Source organism: Poecile atricapillus, chromosome 1, assembly GCF_030490865.1.
Source record: "Poecile atricapillus isolate bPoeAtr1 chromosome 1, bPoeAtr1.hap1, whole genome shotgun sequence".
NCBI classification, from domain to species: domain Eukaryota; kingdom Metazoa; phylum Chordata; class Aves; order Passeriformes; family Paridae; genus Poecile; species Poecile atricapillus.
The window spans coordinates 78246584-78272133 of record NC_081249.1 but is presented as its reverse complement, the minus strand read 5'-3'; the positions used below and the strand labels follow the sequence as shown (position 1 = coordinate 78272133).

The following is a 25550-nucleotide window of genomic DNA, read 5'->3' as shown; positions in this document are numbered from 1 at the left end:
ATACCATTTCCTTTGGCCTGGAAAGAACTGTTTTCAGGGTAAGTAGCAGATTGCTACTTCAAATGAGGAGCAAGATAGAAGAATAAAAAGTCTGGAGATGAGAGGGTGAATCTAGTTTACAAGAAACCTCTTGGTCATGAATGATTAAGTGAAAAGTTATTCCTTGCTGTACTAATGCCTCAGAATTAATGAAGCATTTAAAGGATACTTAAGAGATGATATATATGAAACAGATCTTACTGGGAATGCTTTGTCTTTGACTCAACCTTCAAAAGCCAAAATAGTTTTGCTTAGGCATACATGGCTGGCAGGTAGACCCTGCTCCCTCATCACAGCAAGAATATGAAAGAACAGAAGTAGAAAAATGCAAAACACTGAGAGCTGCAGAGTGACTGGGACCACTTTGCTGCTGAAAGCAGGAGTGCAAAATAAGGGTAAGAAAAGTCAAGTCATTTAAGCTATTTTCCATAACTTGGGAATGCTATTGCCATGTCAGAGAGGGCATGGCAATAGAAGAGCAGTGCCCTACAAGAGCATCTGGTCAGGCCATGGGCAGACAACAGGTAGCAAGAGATCAGCTTGGTGCTATTTAAGAAATTATTGTCCCCTCAACCTGATGCTACCTCAGTGTTGGTTTTAACAAGGTGATTCTATTTGGCATTGCAGACTCCCAGCAGAGAGCCTGGACTCCTGTGGCTACTAAATACAAGCCAAGAGGTCAGGCTGAGGATGCAAAAATGCTACTTCAAAATGGAAAAGATATCAGCCTTGAAATCTGGCTGAAGAACAACTAAGTTAAAGTTGATGAAGAGCCACCTTTGGAACTGTTCTGAATTGTCTTGTAGCTTTCTATAGGTAAAAAGTAACATCAATTTTTTTTTGCCCCAAACAAGTGTTTTTGAGGGACTTTCCACTAAAGAAATATATGCATGAATAGTTCTGGTTATTACATGAAATATCACAATAGCATGCCACAGTTTACAAATGAGAAAAGAATATGTACCATTTTGAGGCACAGACTGCCATTTACTTTGTCACTGAGTGCACTGAGGACAACACAGCTGTGATCTGGCTTGCCTTTATCTGCTTTTACAATGGAAGTGTGAAATAACCTGCAATAATTACTTCAAGATATACTGTGAACTAAAAAAATTCTGATAGCAGTTGGATTATTCTTAGGGCAAAGTTAGCTAAGTGTAAAAATACTAGCATGAAGATATTAATCACAAGCTTCCAGCCTATGTGCACTGATCCATGAATCAGTGATGTCAATGGGAGAGATAAGTGTCTTGCCAGATTTTGGGCTGCTACAAAAATAAAAGCGTAGGAGTGAGGTTGCACATTTTGAAAGGGTCAAGCATATTGTTTTCAAATTTTCAGTGTTTTGTGGAGACACTGATATTTCAAATTGTTTTTTTTGTTGGGGGTTTTTCTTTAGTAGTTTTGGCGGGACTAAGTTAAATGCTTATCATTGAAACGCAGAAAAAATGCAGAGAGAAATTTAAAATTCTAGTCCTGATAGAAAGGAATTTTTATTTTATTTCTATTGCTTATTCAAATTGCATCCACATTTCATAAACATTAGAAGAGCTCAGACATCATGGATGTTTCATTTGGTTTGATGATAGAATGAAGCCTTTCATTGAAATATGACTTTTAGGAACAGAGTGAGCATTAGATTTAAATTCAGAAAGCATGAGATTTTTTTTTTTCCTGTCCCAGAAATCTTTACTACAACTAAATAAATTAAATAAATATAATTAGAAAATGTATTTTATAGAACCAAAATCATTGAGGGCACTGCAAGGGCTCCCATTGACTCCAGTGGGTCTGTAGGATTATAAGGCAGATTTAAGTACATTTAATTGAATGAATTAAAACCCTTTTGTTAACTAAATTAAATAACTCACAAGTCAAATCCTATCCTGCAAAGAGACCTACCAAAAGAGTAGATTTTCCTGAGCTTCCCTTCTAACTGATTCTTTAAGGAGCAACTGGAAGCCTCTTCCTTCAAATTGTTAATTCAGTGGATGCACAGCATGAGCTCTCCCATCCCTCCCTGCTCCACTGCCAGAGGTCTGGCATTAGCTGAGGAGGAACCATGAGACAATAACAGTGACAGGAAATGATAAATGCTTTTTGTCTCCATCCCTGTTTTTGCCTCAAGGGCAAAACTTTTTATTGCAGCCTGGTGGTTTCACCTCTGCTATGTGCTGGCAGCGCACTCGGAGCAACTCCACTGGGAGTGCTTCCTTTTGTGTGTGAGTAAGTGTACATAGCATGCACGTGAAAAGCTCTGCAGAAACTGGAGGGAAAAAGAACTGCTGGCACCAGGATCTATCCACATGTAATAAACTTAGAGAAAGCTAAAATGATAGAAGTAGGAAAATGAGTATAGGAGTATAAAAGGTTCATGCAAAATTGGCACCCACTAGCTCAGCTTAATTCCCTGGTTAAATGAAATCTGTTTTGGCTAGTAACAAATGCAAGAGACAGATACAACAGTGTGAAATGCATTGCCATAATCCCAGTTTAGCAAGCCTGTTGGGTTAAATCTTCCTTTCTGACACTGGAAACAAACAGACTGTAGTATTTGGTCCTTAGGCTTTTAATGCAGAGTCATGGCACGTGTAGGAGACTGAACAGGATTTCCTCAGCATGAACTTCCTCAATCAACCAACCAGTTATTTTATCATTAACAAAATCATTTACACAGCCCAAATCCAGTCACAGAGATTTTCTTGGGAGGGAAGCATAGGGCATCCTCCCGCAGCGTGTCCCAGCTAGTGATGCCTGGTGTGGTGAATGAACACCTGGCCTTGGGGCAGTAAAACTCCCTGTTTTCTATATGGCCTCTTGCTGTGCCCCACTGCCTTCCCTTTCAGTTTTATTTCTGTCCCCCAAGACCACATTTCTGTTCCCAAAAAGGGCTTGTGCTGGCTTAAGGTTTATTAAGGGTCAGACATGTTCCACAGTTTTCTTTTCCCAAATAGTCTCTTGATCTGTCCATGAGGCTTTTTAGAGCCATGCTTTTGTGTAGTATTTGCTGTGAACATGGACACTCAGAGGGCTGGGCTCACATTTTCTTTCCATTGCAAGATCCCTCATTTGTTTCTTCCAGCTGCCAGGAATGTGAACACTACCTGTGACCTGAAAGTCAGGCTGTGTTCTTCTAGCCTGTGGTTCATTGCAGTAATAAAAACATAGTTAACTCTGCTGTTACTGACCTGAGAGCCAGAGTGTGAGCCATCCAGCCCTCCCTTAGCTGTCAGTGCTATGTGTTGCTAATGGGAAGGGGAAAAAAAGAGTAAAAACTTGTTTCTGACAGTGAAATAAGCAGCTATGACTCAATGCACACCAGGGACTGATCAGTTGAGTAAGAAGTTATCTTTTTCATTCTCTTCTCTCCATAACCAATAACACTTTGGCCTCAAAATGAGTATCATAATAATGCTACATAGAGTCAAAGACATTGATGTTTTTCCCAAAAAACTTTAGAAGTTGGAAAGCAAGTGGAAATTTAGACAAAACAGATATTCATTTTATTCTCCTGCTCCATTATTTTACCTGCTTTTCTCTTCCTATGCTTCTGACAGATCTCAGTCTAACTAGAAGGGATACAGTCACTCCTCCTTCTAGCGGTGACCGTCTCATGTTTTGATAGAGACCTGCTGCCGAGGGCTGGAATTGATTTATGTTTCAACTACAAGATTCCTGCCAGCTTGGATCACAGAGCTTTTCTAGCTAAAGGAATCAGTCAATAGTCCAAACCCCCTCTGAAGGGACTTCAGTGCTGTCTAAACTGGGTGCTTAGGTAGCAGCAAGTAATCTGTAGCTAACGCCTCTGTAGCAGTTCTCAGTTACATGAACCAATCATTCATCCACCCTTTCAAACTGTAGCTACTCAACATCAAACCTGGGATGACAGCCACCAGCAGCTCAGGATCAGATTCTCAAAATCCCCCATTTTTGACATTTGGCACTAAAGTCTTTGGAAAAGGTGGAGATGGCAGGTGCACGCTGACTGCTAAAATCAACTTACATGCATCTGACAGACAGCTGTCAAGCAAAGAGCTCTAGAATGCCTGACCTCCAGCTTGCCTAAGCAACTTCATGAAAAAAATGTACTGTCTGAGTTCTCATTTTTGCAACTTTTTAACATGCAACAGCTCTCATGCCGTGCCACTTCCATCATTAGCAGCTCTACAGAGCTGACTTACGCAGGACTCATCTGGTGTATCGGTCACATGCCTGAGTCACATGGAGGGAGGTGGCTCAAAGCAGTGACCCAGCTCACAAAGATGGCCTGCAGCACCAACTCAGGCCTCTGACCAGGCTGCTGGAGCAGGCAAGCACACAGTGTGGTCCATCCCCAGCAGCACAGCTTCCCCAGGGCCTGTTTTCTGTCCCAGACCCTCTGGCCCACTGTGTATACAGGCCTTAAGGGATCACAAATACTTCCAAGAAACTCTGCCAGGCTCTTCTGAGATATGGCAGAGGCCACCACAGTCCCTGAAATGGAGGTCTGCCCCCAGGAAGGCATGACACAGAAGCTCATGAGATGAATGAGGGCTAAATTCGGGCATCTCTATGACACTGATGAGATGCTGTAGGTGCTGTGACCCAGTGGCCTGTATTGTTCTAGTGAGGAGTCCTGTGGATCTGAGCAGGCTTAGGTCCTAGACAGGCATTTGTCAGTTCCACTACACAGCCTCAGAAGTTGCTAATCACTTCTGGAGATCTGGGTACCACCATGCAGGCTGAGGGCTTGGGAAGACCAGCTGCACTTTTGCTGACTTGGACACATGTTGAGGTACCTTCAAATCCATCTGTTGTGTAAAGGAGGGCGTGATACAACCAGGGAATGCTCCAAAGCTCCTTCAGGATGGCAGAAGGACACCCAGGCTTGCCCACAGCAGGCTGTTTCTCTTGCAGCAGGCACTCCAGCATTGTCTCCAGTGGAGATCCACTGTATGCTGACAGGAGTTGTTCAGATGGCAGCATTACTGCTGCTGAATGACAGAAACTAAGCTGATAATAGTGCTTGTCTGGCAGCAGAGGTGTGTCCACCCGAGGGCTTTAACCAGCTCTGTGACCAGCAAGAAGGAGAAGCAATGGCAGCAACCACCCACTCCTGCAGCTGGGACTGCTGTTCTGGCCCACGTGGGACTGTGGGACAGGCCATTGTGAATTTGGATTTTGTGGGTCTGGGTTCTTTATTTACCTACCCTGTGGCACTTCTGTATCACTCTGGGAGCATCAGCAGCTTTAAAAGGAGGACTGACTGTGATTCCAACTAATCTAATGCGCTTGTACATGGTCACTGTGGCAGCATCAGTGAGGATACAGCTGGACACATTTCTGAGACGTGGCTTTGTGTCATGATACAACACCTTTGGATCATCTATGTAAAGTTCTTGGGTTACAGCCAATAATGGGACGAACAAGAACAAATTCTCATCTTCCTTCTCTGGTTATGATAAGGAAAATATGCCTTTTCTCCAGTAAAAAATGAAATTTCCCACTAGGAGGAGAGGTTTTGTGTTTGTGAGTACTTCACATAGCTATATTAGCTGTCAACTGTACAAGCTAATCAAACACACTTTCATAACAAAAATTATTTTTTTAATTGCATGAAAATTATAAATTTGCATGATGAATGAGGAATCATATTGCAAAAGAGACAGAACATTCAAAACATCATTTTAGATCTCATCCCGCTCTAGCATCTTTTTTCTTGCGTCTTCCATGAACCCAAGCTCTTGAGTTTCACCCCCAAACACATGGTCATTGGGCTGCAAATGGGACCTGGTGCAGCTCCAGCTGGCTTTCTGCCAGCTACATCCATGGGAGCAGAAACAGCTCTGTTAGTGACCGTGTTTGAACACAAGAGATACACTACAGTATAATTAGAAAAGATTAACACATCACTCAATCCTACAGGGTCATATAATCATTTAGGACATGGGAATGGTGTCAGTTCCTGCTTTAAAGGCTTCAGTTACAGATATTACAAGCTAGCTGTAAAGTAGCAGAAAAAAAACCGTGATGCAATCTCTCTTTCTTTCTGAACCAAAGATGCCAGTAGGTACCCAACAAAATCCAGTCCACCAGAACATGTAAAATTCATGTTGGCCAGATCACACTTGGGTCCAGTGTTTTGACTGTGTGGTTTCAGGTCAATTCTGTGTAAGAACACAGACCAGAGGCCACTCCAATGCTGCCAGAGCAGCACTGAACTAAAGGCAAAAAAGGATTTTTCCTATATCCTACAAGAAAGGTAAGGACCCTTCTTTTCCTCTCCAAAGACAATGGGGTCAGATAAATTTTTAGAAGAGCTGTACTTTTCTGGCAGATGTAGCCTTTCTCTTTCACATCTCCTAAATCCTGCTTTTAGCATAAGATCAGATGCCTGGCGGGGGCACAGATTACTTCTGAGGATGAAAAGGTAACTAAGGAAAACAAAGTTTCTATTTGCTGTACTGGATCAGTGGATTTCCTTGAAATAAGTGGTGGGCTCACCAGCTGGAAGAGCTTGCAGAGCAGCATGCTCAATAGCCTGTCAGAAAGTTATAGGAGAGAAGTCATGGAAAAGAATTTCAGTTTTTAAAATTTTATCCTCCCTGAGCAACATCTGCATCATCGGGCTAAATGTTTGCAAATGTATCTTTTCAGGATCTTCCTCTGCCATGAAATAGGGGGAAAAAAGTTCCCACATTCCTTAGATCCAGTCCATATAAACTGCTGGTGAATAATAAGCGAAGTGGGTGATAAAGGAAAGAAGAGAAGAGAAAGAAATGTAACAGTCTGCACTGGATCTGTTATCCGTGAGTAATAAGGGCAGTTACGGAGAGAAAACTGTTTATCCCTTGCAATTACCAAGTGTACCTTTCATCTTCATTGTAAAACTTTGGTAATGAGATTATGCCATTTGGCTATGAAAAACATCATTTTAGCTCCACAGTATCCTTTCCCTGAGGATTTCTGCAAACATTGCCTCAAACATCAAACATGCATATTTTAATGAACTGTGTTAGTCTGCCTTCTATTAAACTACAGTTCAAAACACTAGTGTTAATGAGTTCTCCCCATTTCCGATAAAATAAAAATATCTAGGGAAAAAATTACTTTTTGCTGACAGGGGGGTTGAAATGAATTGTGTTTAACAAATCAAACAAAACTAGTTTTATTTTTACATTCATTTCTACTGTGTAGCTTGGGGGATGAAGCTCACTGCTGCCATCAGTGAAGCCTTCCTGATTTTCCCCTGTAGGGACTGTCCAGTTTGCCATGTCATGTTGTGCTGCCTTGTGTGTGCAGGTTGAACTCTGCCCTGTCACAGCAGCCTGCAAAGTGCAAGTGAGTTTCAGTGAAATTGCTTTGGATCTGCACCCAAGTATAAGTGGGAGCAGCAGCCAATAAGATGGAAAGGGCAAGCAGTGGTTTGGGGAATATTTGCTGGCATGTGAGGGCAGGGATATCAGGCAGATCTGTCAGCCTCACCTTGTGCCAGGCGTGCTGCATCTGCTGCCAAGAGTGCAGCTGCTCCTCCATCCTTACAAACCCACTGCCACAAATGCACACGATCATTCCTGCTATCTGCTCGGGCTGCTCACAGCAGCTCCCTCCATTCCTTCCATACTAGGATGCAGTCCCACAGGGGAGCTGAGGCATCTCCTTTTTGGCAAAGAACCTCATTCCCATGAAAGTAAGCAGTTTTTACATTGCCATTTAATAATATGGCAACAATCTCATGCATTATATTCATTTTCTTGCTGCCATGACTTGAGAAACACACACTGCTGCAAAGCAAGCTTCCTAAAAGTGGAGTGGTTTGTCAAACTTGCCTTCTCCTCTGTGACAATGGTTTAAAAATACTCAAACATACTTTTGCCTGCACTATTTAGTACTACTGAAGACTTTGCACCTTTCTTCAATATACACTACACAACGTCAACCAGCTTAACTAGAGGGGAAAAATTTCTGTGAAGCAGAAGCGTGTGTGTGCAAAGTTTTGTCCTGGCCAAAGCACACAGCCAAAAGTGCAAAGAGCTCACACGGATAAAGACAAACCAAACCGCAAGAGTCTAACCTAGGCTTAATAACTGTGCTCACTGACCCTAGGTTTGAAAGCAGTTTGAAAAGCAGCCTGTGAAACACCAGGCAGGTGTGGTTTCATAGCCTGTGCTGGCTGCCCAGGTCTAAATTTTGTCTCCACCTTAGCCGGGGATCAAACTGTTGATGCTCCTTTCTGGTTGCTCAGAGGCCAAGATGTGCTCAGAGGCTGGCCCCACAGCTGAGCTCATGCCCCACTGTTCACCACCCTCATGGGACATGCACCTCATCTGCCTCACCTCTCTAGAGCAGGGTGAGCCATGGCATCATTTCCCCCCTGCCTCTGTCATCACCACACATCTCACCACCCCTTTTGACTCCTCCTGGGGGACAGAGTCACTCATTCCCTGGAGGTCCCTGTCCCTCCTATGACTGCTGAGGCAACGGTGATTATAAGCATAAGTGAGAAGCATCCTATTTAGATAAGTGTAGTTCAGTGAAGCAGCTGGGAGCCCGAGTGATTAGGACGTAAAATTCTTCCTCCAGGACTTTTATATCATATTCCCTGAAATGCAGGAAATGCCAGAGACCTTCACTTCTGGAGATGAAAAAGCATTGTGTAAAGGTTCTACAGCACCAAACCTTTCTGCCACCATCACAGTGCAGTGACAATTTTCAGCGATTTTTATATGTATGGCATATAAAATTAACAAACATAATTTATTGCCCTCTCACACTGTAGCTGAATGTTTTACACAGAGGACCTATTCATCACTCTCTAACTAGTGCAAACAAACAGACTTCCACAGTGTTGATTGATGGATATATTGGGTTTCTTTACTGCTGCTTGCTGCTCATACTACTCTTGAATTAATAACTTGGAGTTTACTTTGCACATTGTTATGTTATTTTTAAAGAGCATTTGGAACACCTAAAGCCTGATTCTTATTAACACTAAGTCCTTGTTACACCAGAGTGGTCTAAAGATGTAATTAAAGTTTTCTTCTATTAAAAATTCTTTCCTATGGTCATAATGATATTAAGGGGATCTCCACCCGAATCAGAATCAGAGACAGAATTTTTGCTTAGGAACTTGCTATGGCAGGGAGGAGTAAATGGTTTACTTGTCACTATTTCCCCAGATCACCCTAGTGATCAACAGAAGTCTTTTGAACATAATGCAAAAAGCAGTATTATGGTGGCTTTACATACTCTCCTTGAAAAGGATCCTGCAATAATTAGTTTATAAATCTATTTTCCTTCATTTCTTGCAAGAAAAATTTGGAAGCAAACAAGGCCTTGACGCTATTGCTTTTGGCTTCTTCACGAAATGCCATTCCAGTTTGGATAAGGTATAAATGGCTGAAAATCACCATTTCCCTTCTGTTGCTTGTGCTCCTTAGGATATTTGTGTCACCCTGTGAAAACAGTCATTAAACTTGCCTTGAAGACAGCAGCAGAAAGAGCACATATGGTAGTAGAAACTTCTGCTAAGCTCTCCTAGAGCAGGCATCTTTGAAAACACTTTCCAAGAGGCGCAGCTCCCAATCACATCGCTGTGCCCGCTCTAGAGCTGAAAAGCAAAGCACATCCACTTTCACAAGGTCTGGGGCTGCTGGGCCAAAATGGGTCAGGTCACCTTGAGACCAATCCAGTGAAAAAAAATACTGCCACAACAAAGGTCTGCAGGTCAGGTGGTTGCAAACTTCTTTGGAGGAGACATGGCTAAGATGAATTTCCCCCAAACCAGGCACCATTTCTGGCATACTTTGTGTGAACAATCTTTTCTGCTGTGATCAAGCAGCCTTATTTCTGTGGCTCCAAACAGAACTGTTTTCCTGATTTCCTCCCAATATTTGAGAGCTTTGGCTATAAAATTAAAATATTTAAATGTACCTTTTGTTTTAAAATGTTGCTTAAGGAATATAGCAATTATGAACAATATTTTGATTAACATTTCAATAAGGACAGAGTTGCCCTCTTCATCATCACACATGAAAATATATTCACCTTTGTGTAAATAGACATATATGAGGTACTTGAGATGCAAATTCAGAAGCCTTGGTGTGAAATCAATTTATCCTATGCTCTACATTTGAAGTGTAGCTCTTACCTTGCATCTATTTTCCATTTTGTGAAGTGCTATGGTTCTACTGTAGTGTACATGAGCTCATTTCCATCACACACGAATATCAACAGATACAGCCTTCCTCAGCATAGAATGTAAACCTATGAATTTTTAAAATTGTTTAAGCCATACATATTTAAATATTAACGAAATTAAATTCTGACCACTTTGGCTTCTGAAACCTCTATATCTTTAAAAGGAAGTTTCCTCAAAATATTTTGACATTTGTAGAAATCTTTGCCTGCCTGAAGTTTTGACAGGGGAGTGCTTGGTCAAAACATTTTAATTTGAAAAATTTTTACAAAACCTGCAGAGTTTATGCTAATTCTGAATCTGAGCCTATTTTGAAGACTAAAATTAAAGCCATACTTATGCACTTAAATTGATGGCCTGATTTCACAAATACTAATCTACTTCATTTCTCCTCAACTCAGCTACCTTGTATGAAGACACCTTTTTAGAAGCACCACATGTATAACAAATGGTTTCACTTCACCAGCTGTGTTGGGAAAAAGTGTTGATCTCACCATCTCAATTTTTAACCTCTAAAGAAAAGTTAATAGTTATTCACTTCACAGAAGCTTTCTGGGTGAATTAGTGTGTAGAAAACAATTAGCATATCTTACATAATTTCATTACTTCTGCTATCACTACTATCTCTGTTCCTACTGATATTTGTGCATGAACTCAATTTGGTTTAGTTTTTGCTTGTAGCATTTCATGGCTAAAATAACACAAAATCTGGTCATTCTATCTTTTTTTTCTTTTTTTTTTTTTCTTTTTTTTTTTTTTGTTGAGTAACATTTATAGCATAATTCCAGCTTCTGCATTGTTTTGTTGCTGCCACAATAAGACCTGAGATGTAAGAAAAATTTGGGAAAAGCACAATAATGACTATCCCAAATATTTACCCTGGAGGACCGAGAAACCAAAAGGCACCTTGGAAAGTCACTCAAGAGGACATGGGGCAGCAGCCACTTGTTTGCTTCTTGCCCTGAGAGAAACACACTGTGTTGTCCAGATCCATAGGCTCAAATGCAAATATCAGGACAAAGTTATCTAATTAGCAGCCTCACAAACTGCCTCTGGGTTTTATATGTTGTTTTTGTCAGGGTTGGTTTTGTATTGTAGTCTCCTCTGTTTGAAAGAACATAATGAAGGTGATTAAAATGATTCATTAACATTGTGCCCATTTGAGCAAACAGTCATTTTTATATTCCCTGGCATCAAGTGCAGTGATCTTCACACAAAAGTCCAAAGTTCTTTTAGCTTTTTTAATTTTTCTACAGCTTGACTTTAATTAATGTTTCATATGCAAATTTATATACAATTACTGTACCAACTGACTAGCTTTCAATTTGATTAGGATTCATTTGGAAGAGGAAAGGGAAGATATCCTCACAGCAGACTGTATATTTAAATGAACAGTACAACTGTCTGTAAGACTATCTGGTGTCCCTAGCCATGGGACATCTACTCCTCTTCACTTAGAGGTTGTCTCCACAGATCCCCACTTAGTTCTAACAAAGAAAGGGATATATGTGGTACCAGTCAGAGGACTAGTTTTTATTTTGCTGTGAAAGCAGGGGAGTAGAATAGAATCCCATTTTTAAACTGAGTGCCTTGCTATGACATATCTAACATTTATTCTAGATTTTATCTTAAAAGCAGTAAGATTTTTGGCCACCTGCACTCTCTTCAGGGAAGCCAATAGTTGAGAATGTGCTGTTAATTTCCAGCCTAAATTTACTTATGGCCAATATCAAAAGTGGTTACTAGGTGCACTGGTTGGAAAACTTGTCAGAAGAAAAACAGAGGTGGATATGTTCAAGCTATATGATTTTTGGATGAACATTCTCTAGATCTATATAAATAATTTGGCTATGGACACATAAGTCCTTCTTTGCAGCTTTAAAAATATCAGGCTTTAATTGGGACATGAATGTTTATGTCTCCATAAACCCAATTTCCTTAGTATTTTCAGATGGTGAATCCAACACTCTGGGTAACATTTCTGGACAATTAAAGAACTATTTTTGTTTTTGTTTTTGAATACAGTGTATCCATATGTCTATAGAAAACATTTATGAAGAATGGTTCCAGTGCTGCCTGGGGCCCTGGAGTTTGGCTCACCAAGAAGTGCTTCTGAAAAGGATGGGTGGCCTTGATAGCACTTCAAATACCAAACAAGATTTTGACAACACAGCTGTACTTAGCTCACGAACTAGCTCTCATGTTTACCAAGGAAGCCTGTAATTTGTGGACCAAGAGTTATTTACTCCTCTTAAAAATAAACTCAGCAGTGAAAGCCCTAAGTGAAGAAGATGCCAGAATCAAAGACTGTGGCACACTTGGGTCTCCTGCACAGACGTGATGGATGCTGCTGCTTTCTCACTGTGTTGAGCAGCCCACATGGCTGTGAGATATTTCTCGATGCTGTTTCAGCTCCCCAGAGTTGGGTGCTGAAGAGGAAGCAGGGCTGAGAAGGGACAGTCAGTGGGCTGGAAACACAGAATGAGAGCTGCAGGATTCACAGTAATGATAGGGCTGAGAGGAAGACAGCAAAAGAGGACTTTGCACGCTCCTTGTGCCATGAGGCTGGCATTGCACAATAGGCCAAAACAGAAGAGTACCTTTGGCTTTTTTTTTTTAGGAAGCCCTTGCCAAAGATAAAAAAAGCCATTTTGTATACTGTTGCTAGGACTATGTTAGTGAAACAAGTGAGCTGGTCATGCAAACAACTTGTTCGACAGGAAGCAAACCAAGTGGCAAAAGCCAGGTAGAGTTCAACAACTAAGCCTGGAAATGAGACACCCAGATTGTTCTGGATTTGCTCTGGTTCAGTTGATGCAGCAGATAAACAGTTAATGCCATTAGTGAACAAACGGCAGCGATCAAAAACCAACAGGAAAAGGCCACCACTTGCCATAATGTGAGTGAAACTATTGCGCTGAACGCCCTCCCTGCTGGGAAGTGAAAACACTAGATAAAAGCAAACAGAAAAAAGAAGTATTTTGGAAAAAACCTCTCCCTGCCCCAAATACATTTCTTCCTGCTGGAAATTTTTGAAGTCCAGTTATTACTGTTAAGCCAGGTTTGTTCACAGGAAAAACAGAGAATGATGGAGCTGAAGGAAGTCTCAATTCTCAGCCTCTGAAATACTCACAAGACCCACTTTAGCGTTTGTGGATCCCATGTATAACGAGGATCACTGAGTCTGTTGTAGGGAGAAAACAGTGAGGAGAGACAGGTAGCATACTTAGCATGCTGCAGAAAGGGTTAAAAGTGGTCAGTTCATCACTCTTCTGTGTGGTGCCTTGGAAGTTTTCACAACACCAGATGTGTGAGGGAAAAAAAACAGAAGAAAGCTAGCCCAGTGAACACCAGTAGACATCCTGGTGCCCTGGAAGCAGTTAAATTAACACCCAGCAGGGACAAATTTGCAGCTTTGGGAACAAGCTTAAACTTAGTCTGTTTTCATTCCTGGAGTGAATTTGCAAGTGTATGACAGTGAAGTAGAGCCTGGGAAGGAGCAGGCGGCTTTGGATTAAGGATGGATAGCCAGAATTTGCTCCCACCCTCCCTCCTCCCACTCTGTTTTGCACTTAGGCTGTGAAGCTCCCAATACTTCTGCTAATCCCTCTGTCTTCCCATGTCTTTTACCAGTTCCAGTAGGAAATAAAGATTTTTTTTTTCTTCCCATTCTAGCTTAAACCAGACAAGACTGGAGTCACCCCAGCAAAACCTGCTTTAGCTGGGATTGCAGTTAACAGTCCTTCAGAGAAATCTAGTTCTGCAATGGATAAAGTTGGATGCTTTTCTAACTAGAACCAAAGCACTAAATCCTTTAGTAATTCATCACTCAGTTGGAGCCGGGCTGTGGCCCGGCTTGCAACCACTGCAAATTATAGAAAAGACTGGAAAAAGAAAAGTCTGTGAGAGTACATCTAAACCGTCTTCACAGAATTACAGAAAGCCCTCACAGTCCCTCTCCCTCTTACAAGTTATATAACAAATTGGATCCACAAAAATATCATCTTTCCTCATTTTCACACCTTGGTTATTGCAAATATTTTGGCATCAGTCAATCATGGGGAACTTTTCAACTAAGGTGGATTACACAGCTTCTTATGAAGGCCTGAGAAGGCCAATCTCCATCATTCTTCCTTGTGTATCTTCCTCTCTTTGGCAAGGTAGGAAGAAACTTCAAACCCTGAAACAGCATTTTCAGAGAGGTAGTCGATGCCCCAAACCTCCCAGTGTTTAAGAGGCATTTGAACCTTATAAAAATTTTGGTCAGCCTGATTTGGTGAGGCAATTGGACTACATGATTGTAGCTCCCTTCCAACTCAACTGTTCTATATATTCTGTTCTGTTCTGTTCTATAAGTTGGTTATGCAATGGCTACATTTGCAGCTGGAGATGGTGGAGGAGCTGCAGGGTCCCCTGAAGGAAGAAAACCAGAGAAAGAGTTGTATTAGTTGCTTCCCAGTGGGGTAAATAGGCTGCTTGTTCTGTCTCCCTGATTGATGGAGACTGACAGGATGAACAGCACAGCCTGAAATGTGTAGTATGTCCTTTCAGCTGGCAATTTGAAGGGCTCAGAGCTGCATTTCCTGCCCTGTCCTGAAGATTTCCTGCAGATTCTTTGGGAACTACTGGACATGAAGCCCTCATGCTCCTTCACTTATTCCTGGCATAGGATACAGAAACAGTTTTTAAGTGTTACCAATCTTCCACTTCCCCCTTGAAAGACTGTTGGTTCTCGTCCCCTGTGTATCAGTAGCTCCTATTGTGCTCCATTTTCTCCCACACTATTTCCCTTGGATGCCCTGTCTTCCTCTACCTGCACCCAGACTCACTCTCAGCTTTCTGCCCCTGAGCTCCCATTCCTTCTCACTCATTCCCGCTCACCCAAGCCAAATTTGCACTCAGTATTACTGCCTTCCAGCCTTCTTCCTACCCTCAGACTCCTCCTGCACTTCACTCCTTTACCATCCTGCTCTGTCAATCCCATTCAATTGCCCCCTCTGGATCCAGTCCCATCTGGCTGTTTCTTTCCCTCACACTAAACCTTCTGCTCCCTGACTCTCCCTGTTCTGTCCTTCCACGCCCAGTCTCTCTCTTGCAGCCAGCTGTTCACCTTTCACTCTTTCTCCAGACACCGCCTTAGGTGAGGTTCCCCACCACCAGTCACCTGAGGTGAGTTTAACAGCTCGCTGTTGCTGGCAGAAGCAATCCCATCTCTGCTTCTGGTCTCCACCTATGTGCTCCCGCCACTTCTCTTGTGCTGGCTTTGCCTGACCCCACAAGCTGAAGAAAGCCTACATAGAGAGAAAAAGGATAGTTCTCTGCTGGCCTTGTGAGAGCTCAGGCAAGTGCCAGAGCTGGTGCCAGAGGAAGAAGTGGACACAAGACTTGGGTGGAGAAGGACTTCTTGCCCCTTTCTGAAGCTTCTAGTCTGATCTAAAACAGCTCTTCCACGCTGTGAAACCTCACGTGAGAGAGTCGAAAGCCTCTGTCCTCCTCTTCTTTTGACATAGTGCCGCACAACTCAGTGTGTGAAAGCAAGTTTCAGTCTGCACACGACTTTCAGGCAGAGCAGCAGAGCTGGGCTCATGGGTGCTGAGAGTTGTCTGCAGAGAGGTTGTTCCCCACTGTGTGCCTCACTTGGGTACGCTGAGTGCGCCTTCCTCACTGGTTACATAGGAGGCTTAGGGGGTTAACATGAAATACAGATATCTGGTATGAAAGAGAGGGATAAATATCCCTTCTTTTACTTAATTCCTGTGTTTTCTACTGATTCAGTGGGTCTGGTTCAACTCCAGGCTCTGTCAGAGGATTTTTCTGCAATAGTAAGCGTATCCAACAACTCCAGTGGATTGATTGTAACAGCTTTGAATGACATCTTCTTTCTTTCTTTCTTTCTTTCCCTAAATACACAAGAATATATAAAATATACAGTAACATTTCCTTCATCTCAAGGTTTGGCTGGCTTGCTTATTTAGATTATAAATTCTTTAGGGCAAAAACTGTCTCTTATACTGTGTGTGTACATTACCAGAAACAGGCATGCAGCAAATGAAGCAGGCAGATGGTTCTGGAATAGTTCTGTTGGAGCATCTGGCTGGTTTTCTGGAACAGCATCACATTCAAATGGTAAATTCACCCATGAAAACTCACATTAAAGGAACATTACTAGTTGTTGCTGTCTTAGCAACAGTCATCTGTGGCCTGGGGCAGGTCTCCACCATAAAAAGACCAGCAGTAAAAGTGGCTGAGTGGAGGAATAAATATTTGCCATTAAAATATTCCTTAATTTTGAACCCCTAGAGAGACAAATTACTGGGACTAAGCACTCTTGAGCACTTTGGGGAATTAAAGTAATAGAAGACTCTAGGGAGAACTGGGGCTTGTTAATTTTTTTTTTTTTTTTTTGTTCCTTGACTTCTTGAGGTATTCATAAATTGCCTACAAACAAGTAAAAACTTACAGGAAAGGGTTTTTCACCATGCCAGCTCCAAATGGTTGTGGAATTATATTGTTTTTCCAGGCTGCCTTTCCAAAATCCCTGCAGGAAGTTGAGTCAGGGCTTGACTCTGGCCTCAGACGCACGCACAGCAATAGCAGGAATCCTCACTTCAACCAGGTAAGAAGCCCTTGTGGACATCGTAACTTTATGGACAAGTCCACAGGTCAAGATAGACTAACTTAGCAGATTTTTCGTAATACCCATCTTATCTTTGATCTTACAGAAGTCAGATGAATGCTGTCCCTTTGAAACAGGTGCCACTTTTAATCTGAATTTATGCAGTTCTTCACAGAATTATATTTTCCCCTCTCAGTGGAACTCCTAGTCACTTTTACAATGTTAATAGATAATGAATGAGACTTCAAGTGTGCTGACACTAGTGAAGAACTCATCCAGAGAAGTTCAATGATGTTTTTCATTGGTACCTTCATGGAAGTACCTTCAAAAAGCAGTTCAAAGGGAACCTCAGGAACTATCTCACCTACCTCCCAAATCCCCCAACCAAGAAGCATTTGACCATGGATAATAATGTACTATTCTTCCAGTGTATAAATGTGTTATGCAAAGAGTTCAAGAAACCTTATGGAACTTGGAGTGTCTCTGAAACTTTGAATTACAATATCCTCAGGGACTGACTGTCCACAGTGGGACTGTGTATGTGTTTTGTTCAGCAAACTGAGCATGAATGATATAAGGCACCAAGAAAACTGTCTGTAATGACAATAAACTTATGACATTTTCTCTCTGGTTTCATGCTCATAAATCAGCTATGACCCTGCAATTGATGGTGGTTACTGGGACATACTCAAGTTTTTATCCAGAATATTTAATTCAGAAGTCCTTGTACGAGGGAATGTGACCAAAATGGAGCTATCAAGAAAAGCTGTCATCCAAATATTATTTTTATAGAGAGCTTTGAGAGAAAGGTCACATTGTTATTTTCTTACACTATGGAACAGTTTCTATTATTACAGATTCCAAAAGCCTGGAATCGTTGTTATTTATGATCTAAGTCAAATTCAACTCCTGGTTTGTACCAATTACCAAAAGCTACTCTAGGTTTTCTCTCTTCATTTCACAAATATTTGTAAACTACTTCTTTCACACGTGAAAAGAGAGAGGTTGCCTCATCACAATGTGTTCTTTTCTTCCATAGTGGTAAACACAGAAGTTTAGCAAAATACTCTTTTGATAAAGAAAGACACATTTTCTTTGAGAAATTTCAGAGGCTAAATTAGAAATGTAAGTTACTACTCAGAAATAAATGGTAATAAGAGTTTTTCAATATCTGCACTTTCAAAAAAGACATTAGTTCTTTCGGTCCTGGTGCTTCTTCACATAGCACCCTAACTATCTGAGAGTTTAACATATACTTTTTATTGGATCCCTATGCTGTCCGTGCTTAAAAAAAAACAAAACAAGGTAGAAGGTCATATCCTGCTCACTGTGCTGTTGTGAGTTCAATTACACTCTCCTGAAAATAAATGAAATTTCCCTGGGTTTACACTGGAGAAAAGGAGAGGAGAATCTGTTCCAGGACCTCTGCAGAGCTGCCAGGTTAGTTGAAATACCATCTCTGTCCCTTGGAGATGTTTCAGATGATGAACACATATTAAGCTCTGGGCATTGGAAGGGCTGGTGCAATGGAATGGTTTGCAAGGGTGGGTCACATCAGCACCCCGAGCTCCTCTGCGGTGGCACATCCCTCAGTGCAGTGCTGATGAGTGGCCCTACAGGGAAAACATGCTAGGAGCCAGTACTGGAGAAAGGACTGCTCAGTATTCAGCAGGGAGGAAGACTGGTTGGACTTAAAAGGAGCCTGTTAAGATCTGGTAAAGAAAATGATCTAAGGTGTGCTCCAATTAGGACAAGTAAGGGCAAGTACCACCACCACCCCTTAAACTGCGACTAATCACAATTCTTGGGTTATTGAAGAAGAGAGTAGAGACACAAAAAAGGAGAAGGTGATCCCATCCTCAGAGCAATTCTTAAGGAACACGGACTAAAAAGGCCCTGAGTTTTCCACAAGAAGACACTGTTGTGGGTTGTATCTACACTGATGTTTCCAGACCCTTAAAACTATGGACTACTGGTTGTTGATGTAAAGTGGGGGGGTGAAGCTCTCACGATCCCTTGTGTTATCCTTGCCTCCAAAGCCAAGACTAAATAGGACACATGACCACATGTAGCAGATGGAGTGGCCTTGCTCTGTTAGGGTTCCTGTTCTCATGAGCTCAGCCTTCTATTCTCCCTTCCCTTGAGCAAATGAAGTTGAATAAAAACAATTGGAGAAAAATTCAGCTTGAAATCCTTGAGTTTAATTTGGCTTTAGGTCAAAACCAGAAGGGGATGAATAATATTTAATTTAGTAGATACGGTATTTTTTTTGTTGTTTCTTTGGTGGTTTTTGTTTGTTTGGTTGGTTTGTTTTTACTTCTTCACAGAAACCGAATAGATCTTAGTGAACAAGTATAATGGCTGATAAAAAACTTTGAAAATGGGTGTGGATTTTCTTGGACTAGCTAAAAATCTAAAGTCTTCAGTTCAAAAATCTTAAGTCTTATTTCAGAAGCATCTCTCACTGACTAGACTACATTCCTTCAAAGGGGAAAAGTTAGACTTCTACCCAGGCCCAGTTACAGATTTTCAGCTGAGGTTCTGTAGAAGTATCACAAATCTGATTAAATCTGTATAGAATTTGGAGCTTCTAATTATTTCCTAGACAAAGAGAGTGTTGAATTTTTATGAGGTTTTTTTCATGACTATGTGTATGTTGCATTCAGATAGACAATAGAAAGGAATCTTTCTCAGAACAATGGAGAATAAAGGAGAGAGGCAAACAAACCCTTCATTCAGATCAACCTTCCAGGAAACCAAGATGATTTCCATCATTTTTATGACTTTTCCCTAGAGGCAAAAGACATCTAATTAGCAAATCCCTCTGTAAGTTTGTTTCAATTTGACACAAAAGGAATATGACAAGCAGAGAAATTATAAGCCTTATATTTCCAGTTAGCCAGTTTGGACTGATAAAACCAAGCTCAAATGGGTTTTGGGGATCTTAAAGCTTGGGGAGCAAAAATCCAGAGGGTGAGCTAGTTCTGCTAAAAATGTGAACTTAGAGTGTTCCAGTCAGTGATTTCTGATGGCAATGTCACAGTCCTTTATGAATGTGCCCTCACATTACCAGCTACAAAGCATTGCAGTGAGTTGTGAGATGGTCCTATAATGATCTGAGGAGGAGTTGAATGATACCAAGCAGAATCAAATCTTGATTCTTCAAGCAGAAATAGAGCATGAGTAAAATAAATATTAAACATGAAGTTAATTAGTAAATGCTGGTAATTAATCATGCATTACTTTCAATGATGTGTAGAAATCCTCAGAGGTGGGAGATGATCCTTCAGGAAGGCAGACCGTACAGCCTAAATGAGATGATGTCCCCATTGCTAAAATCAGCATCAATCGACCCACAAGGTCGCTTTGACCTTTGTTGTCTTTACTGGAAGATAATACTAGCAGTGTCTCCTCCCCCTCCCATTTAATATCCAGATTTATGTGGTAAGCAGGCCCTGTCCAAGGGGTTGGTGGGCTCTTGCAGCAGTGCAGGCAGGTGCTAAAGGGTCCACAGAACTCATCAATACATACTGGCAGGTAAGAAGTTAGGTTCAAACCTTTTAAAAACCCTGTAATTTATGGACCAATTTTGTTCCAGAAACTACAAAATACTCTAATTGAGAGAGACATAATTAATGTTCTGAACTTCATCAGCACTTTGGAACAACTGCTAAGGATCTGTAAAAACATCCAGTTATCTCTCTGGAGCACAGGAAAAACAGCATCCTTACTGCAAAAGCCCTGTAAACTGTGTCTAAAAAGCTTCCAAGCTTCTCAACTGTGCTGTGGGTCAGGTAGCCACATCTTGCAGAAACAGCTGTGGGAAGTGGTCAGATGAGAAGAAACATTGGAAAATTAGCTGGCAGAAAGAAGTCTGTGATGATAGGCAAAACCCCTTCCTTGGTGTAATATCTAAAGTTTGGCACTCAGCGAAGTTCACTTAGGACAAATTTTCTAAACCAAAGATCTTGTGGCTGCACAGGTGAGAAATCCCGCTAGACTCATGGTAAGTCTTGCAAGTCCTACTAGGGCTGAGGTGCCAAGTCCCATCTTATTGGCTGGCCTCCCTGAGCAGCAGCCCAAGAGGACACAGAGCAAGTAGTTAATGTTTCCTCAGGCAGAGTTGCTGTCATGTTTTTATGCCTTTCCAGAATGTGACCTTGCAAATTTTTTTCAGGAAAACAGCAGTGTTTGCAGAAGTCTTGCCTGTCTCCCCTGTGATGACAGATTGCTGGAAGGTCCATCATGGCTGAATGAAGGAACTGTTAAAATTCATTTGGATGCCAGTCTATTAGGAAAATGGGGAAATGCACCTAAGAAGAGAGCACACAGTGGCTCAAGAAGAGGAGGAACAGCTAGCAGACCCCTGACAAAAAACAGCAAAACTGTGCTTGTATCCTGCAAACACTCATTCTACAGCAGCTTTCAACAAAGCAATTTCTCATACCTGCCCACAGGTTTCATCTGGTACCTCTTGCTAAGGGAGTTGTCATGGTTAGTTGGTCAGGAACTTTAAAAGAGTTAAAAGGAGAAAAGTGTGCAGGCATACAACTGTATTTACTCTTTTTAAAGCATCAGCCTGTTCACCCAGTTTGGTGAAGAAACTCCAGCTTGGAATGATTTGTTCATAGTGCTACTTTCTGGGAGTCCATGGAAAACCTAGCCTTTTATTTTTAGGTAGCTTCTCATAGCTTTTTCCCCATCTACAGATGATCTCCACACCTATACTGCAATTCCATATCTTCAGATATGTTGAGACGAAATCCCACCTAAACTACTCAGAGTTGCCTAAACATTCCAAGGTCAAATGTGTTTTACTTGTTTTGCACCTGGTTTCCAGACTCTGGGGTAAAGCAAGTTTGCACATTCTCACTTTGATTGGCAGGTTTGAAACTTGGGATCTGAGACCTGGGTGCACAGGGACTTGGCATAGCACAGCTAAGCTACAACAGCAGATCTTGTCAGAGTACTGTCTCATGATAACACAGTGGGAGCTGGCCACATGGAATATAATTGTAGACATATCTGTGGCAACCTTCTCCTCCATCTCTAAGGCATGTACTTTATCCACAGAATATTCCCAGAAGTGTGATGGGTGTTTATAAAGCTCACAGATAAATCTTAGTTTTTCTTTGCCAAAGCGATAGCAAATGTGCAAACAGTATTTTTTGTCATATCAGTCAAAAGATATCTAAAAACAGAATTTCATAACCCTGCCTCCCTGAGAAAAATGATGGCACAAAAATTAACATTGTAAAACACAGTATCTAAGATAACATGGGAATTCATGAAAATTTTGACTTTAAAAAGAGCCTAAATTTTTGTAAGCTAGAAAGCTTAGATAGGAGTCCAAAATACGCTTGCATCTGCCCTACTATCTCACCTTTCTGACAAGTATCCACATAATATATAGTAGTGACATATTCATTCCATTGCATGAAGAGAAAAGTGTTAGGAGCATGTGCTTCTTGAAATTCTTCTAAATGTGCATTCATGATACACCTGAATAGCTGTTAAATATGCCATCACCAGCTCTGCAGAAGTGCATGCTGAGAGGGTCATTAAGTGTCACCAGGACACATCTCCTGCAGGCATGAGGCCAGGCTGGAAAAGCTTTTTTATTACTTGGACCAGAACGATTCTGTAACAAAGAAGGAGGAATTTGTCTTACCTGTCTGTGCTGCTGAGAGACTGGATACTGCAAACCTGAGATTTGCTGGCTTTGCTGCATTTTCTGAAGCATCATTTTTTGCTGCATTGCTAGGGTTACATTAGGCGGCCTCTGGAGAGACTGGTTTGGGAGAGGCTGAGCAGTTTGTGGCTGCGGCTGTTGTTGCTGCTGTTGCTGTGGCTGCTGCACGGGAGCTGAACCCTGTGCCTGCTGGGTGTAGTGCAGAAGGGCAGGCTTGTTTTGGGAACCCAAAACCGAAGGCATCTGCTGGTTTGTTTGCTCTGAGTTAAAGTGAAACAAAGGCTTTGTGTTGCCATGATGCTGATCTAGAGGTGGCTGAGCACTGTTGATAAAGTTTCTGTTGAGGTCCTGAGGCTTCTGTTGCATGATTATGTCCATGGGATTGCTCTGGGGAGTGGTTGGTTTATAAACATAGTTGTTCATCCCTTTTGTCTGACTTCCATTCACTGGCACCCCAAGCATTGCTGAGCTTTGTGGGCTGAACTGCTGCTGGCGAAAAGAAGGACTGGGGATTTTCTCTTGCACAAAGGGTCCAGGGGAAGGTCCTGATGGAGACAGAGTGGACCAGTTGGCGGTCTGGTTCTGCTGCTGCTGTTGCTGCTGAATCAAGGCATGCTGCTGCCGATTGGCTGCGATCTGTTTGAGCTGCTGTGCATGAGACACCTCCTGCCAGTTAGGCAATGGCCGACTGGGCGCGGAAGAAACCTGCGACACCTGTGTTTGAGGCACCGAGGGGATGGGTGAAGAGGCAGACATGGCAGTGGTAGCCATAGTGAAGGCTGGACCTGTAGAAGAAGGCCTCATCTGCGGGGAGCCCACAGGAGCCTGATTCATGCCTGCTGCATACTCACTTTTTATCACCATCTTATCCATCTGCAGAGATCTCACAGGGCCCCTCTGGCTCTGCTGTCCTAGGTCAATGTTGAATGGCTCATCTTGTTTTATCGTGGCATTTATCATATTCTCTAGCTCGACATCACTCATTGGTGGCACCGATATGTTAGTCAGTTCATTAAACAGTTCCTGAAGCTCAAGGTCCATCATTTGGTCCCATGAGTCTTCCCCATATCTGTTAGGGAACATGTTCTCATGGGATGTCTGGCCATCTAAGTGTTTGCTGCAGGACATTGTTTCTCCTGGCTCTTTCTTTACCTCTTTCAAAGTCATATTAAACAGGTCATTCCCGCTAGCATGGGTATTGTTTGCTAGGCCGCTGGCCTTTCTTTGTGATCCTTGTCCCACAGTCATGGTTCCTGACATTGACTGGCTTTGGCAATTGTTAACATGTTGTCCACCTTGTCCCACTGAGATATTGTCACCCACTCTTATCCTCTTAATGTCAAGGAAAGAGCTCTCTGAAACACCGTTGGGCCTCTTGTTGACAGGTGACAGATTTACCACCAACTTTCTCTTCAAGGAGCCTTGGAGCTGAAAGAAGCAGAGACCAAAAAAAAAATTATCATTAGATAATACCAAAGAAATAATTTCAATTGCTTGAAAGGCAACAGGCAACAGACAGGTAAGCATTGCTTAGTTAAGAAAGCTCATCTGGGCTTTCTTTAGTCAATGAAGCTGTGCAGAACTGTAGGCAAATAGGCTTTAAGAGGTGAATCTCCCTTCCATCACCACCCTTGCCATCAGCATTTTTCGAGCACTGCTGCCTCTTGTTGATCACAGACCCCCTTCCCCTCATAGGTGTGATGAGAGAGGAAGGTAGGCAGAGCTGTAGCTGGTAAAGGCTCACTGCTGCAGATCTACTCCAATCTAGCCGTGCCAGACAGATCTAAAGTACTTTTAGTCAGCAGAGACAAATTCATTCACGAAATCTGCTCTTGTGCTTATCCGGCACTGCAGGTTTTCACCCTCCTGATTTTGGTATATGATCCAAAAGAACATTTTTGACACCCGTACAGTCCAAAAGTCCTTGAACACATCATAATGGCACACACAAGATCAAGGCATCCTAAGCTCAAGTAGGTTGGCCAGAAATGTGTATAATTAAAAATGTTAGATGTTAACTTGTTGAAAACTGAGAATGAATTCACTGGAGCCATGTCAGGTTATGTCAGCCAAGGGTCTGGTCTTTGATGTACTGCCAGATTATTTCCCAAAGATGTATATGAATACATTAAGCCCTTGTTGTTTATGTCCTGAAACATCTCTTATAAAACATACAGTCCACTCAACACGGCTCTGAGAGTTGTAACTCTATTTCCTTTTCCTTGAATATTTACAATCATACTTCCATTTCCTTGCCAGCCCTGTGGGCCTACCAAAGGAAAAGAGGTTCATGGCTCTGTCTGCCTGATCTACTCATCTGTTGTGGTTGTACACACAAATTCCCATCCCACACACAGAAAACAGAGATGTCAGTCCCATGAGCTGAAAAGCTTGGACTTGGTACATATGCCCTCAAGTAAGATGCAGATGCCCTCAAGAAGAGTTGCTTTGAACACAGTTCATAAAAGAACAGATCACTTTAAAATAAGGGCAGCTGTCCTATATTTAGCCCTGTACATTTGATCTTAGGGGTCTTTTCCAGCCTTAATGATTTTATGATTCCATGACCAAAGGGGCGTGCAGCGAGGAACAGACACGTGCACATGCAGCCCTTGCAGAGCCAGCACACATTGTCCCTGTTTCAGCCCTGAGCAATGCCAGGAAACTCAGTGGTGAAACAGGGCTCATCTTCTGCATGTGGGCAGAAGTGCAAAGGCCCTTGAGGCATCAGGACAATGCCACCTGAGAAATACCTGTGTGTCCCAGTGAGAAAATAAACCTGTATAAAATGTGATACCTTAGGAGGCTGCAAAGGGCAGGGAGAACTGAGAACTCTAATTTTCCAGTTAAGTGAGCAAAAATGATTTATGAGATCTTCCAGTCACATTATTTTCATCATGCTGTTTCATGTACAGAAGTCCATGGCCTCTATGTCCCTCAGTTTCAGGCTTACCTATAGGTAAAAGCTCTTCCCAGATAACTCCAGATGTCAAAAATTTTATTCTGGTGTGAATACCAGTTACCTG

General features: G+C 42.0%; 1 protein-coding gene across 1 annotated transcript in view; it reads right to left on the bottom strand.

Annotated features, from left to right (window-relative positions):
- The window catches only part of MAML2 (mastermind like transcriptional coactivator 2), a 209246-nt gene that overhangs the window by 40288 nt on the left and 143408 nt on the right, over positions 1-25550 (bottom strand). The window contains exon 2 of the mRNA XM_058844785.1: positions 22504-23952. Coding sequence (XP_058700768.1) covers positions 22504-23952 — 1449 coding nt within the window. The remainder of the gene's footprint in view (positions 1-22503; positions 23953-25550) is intronic.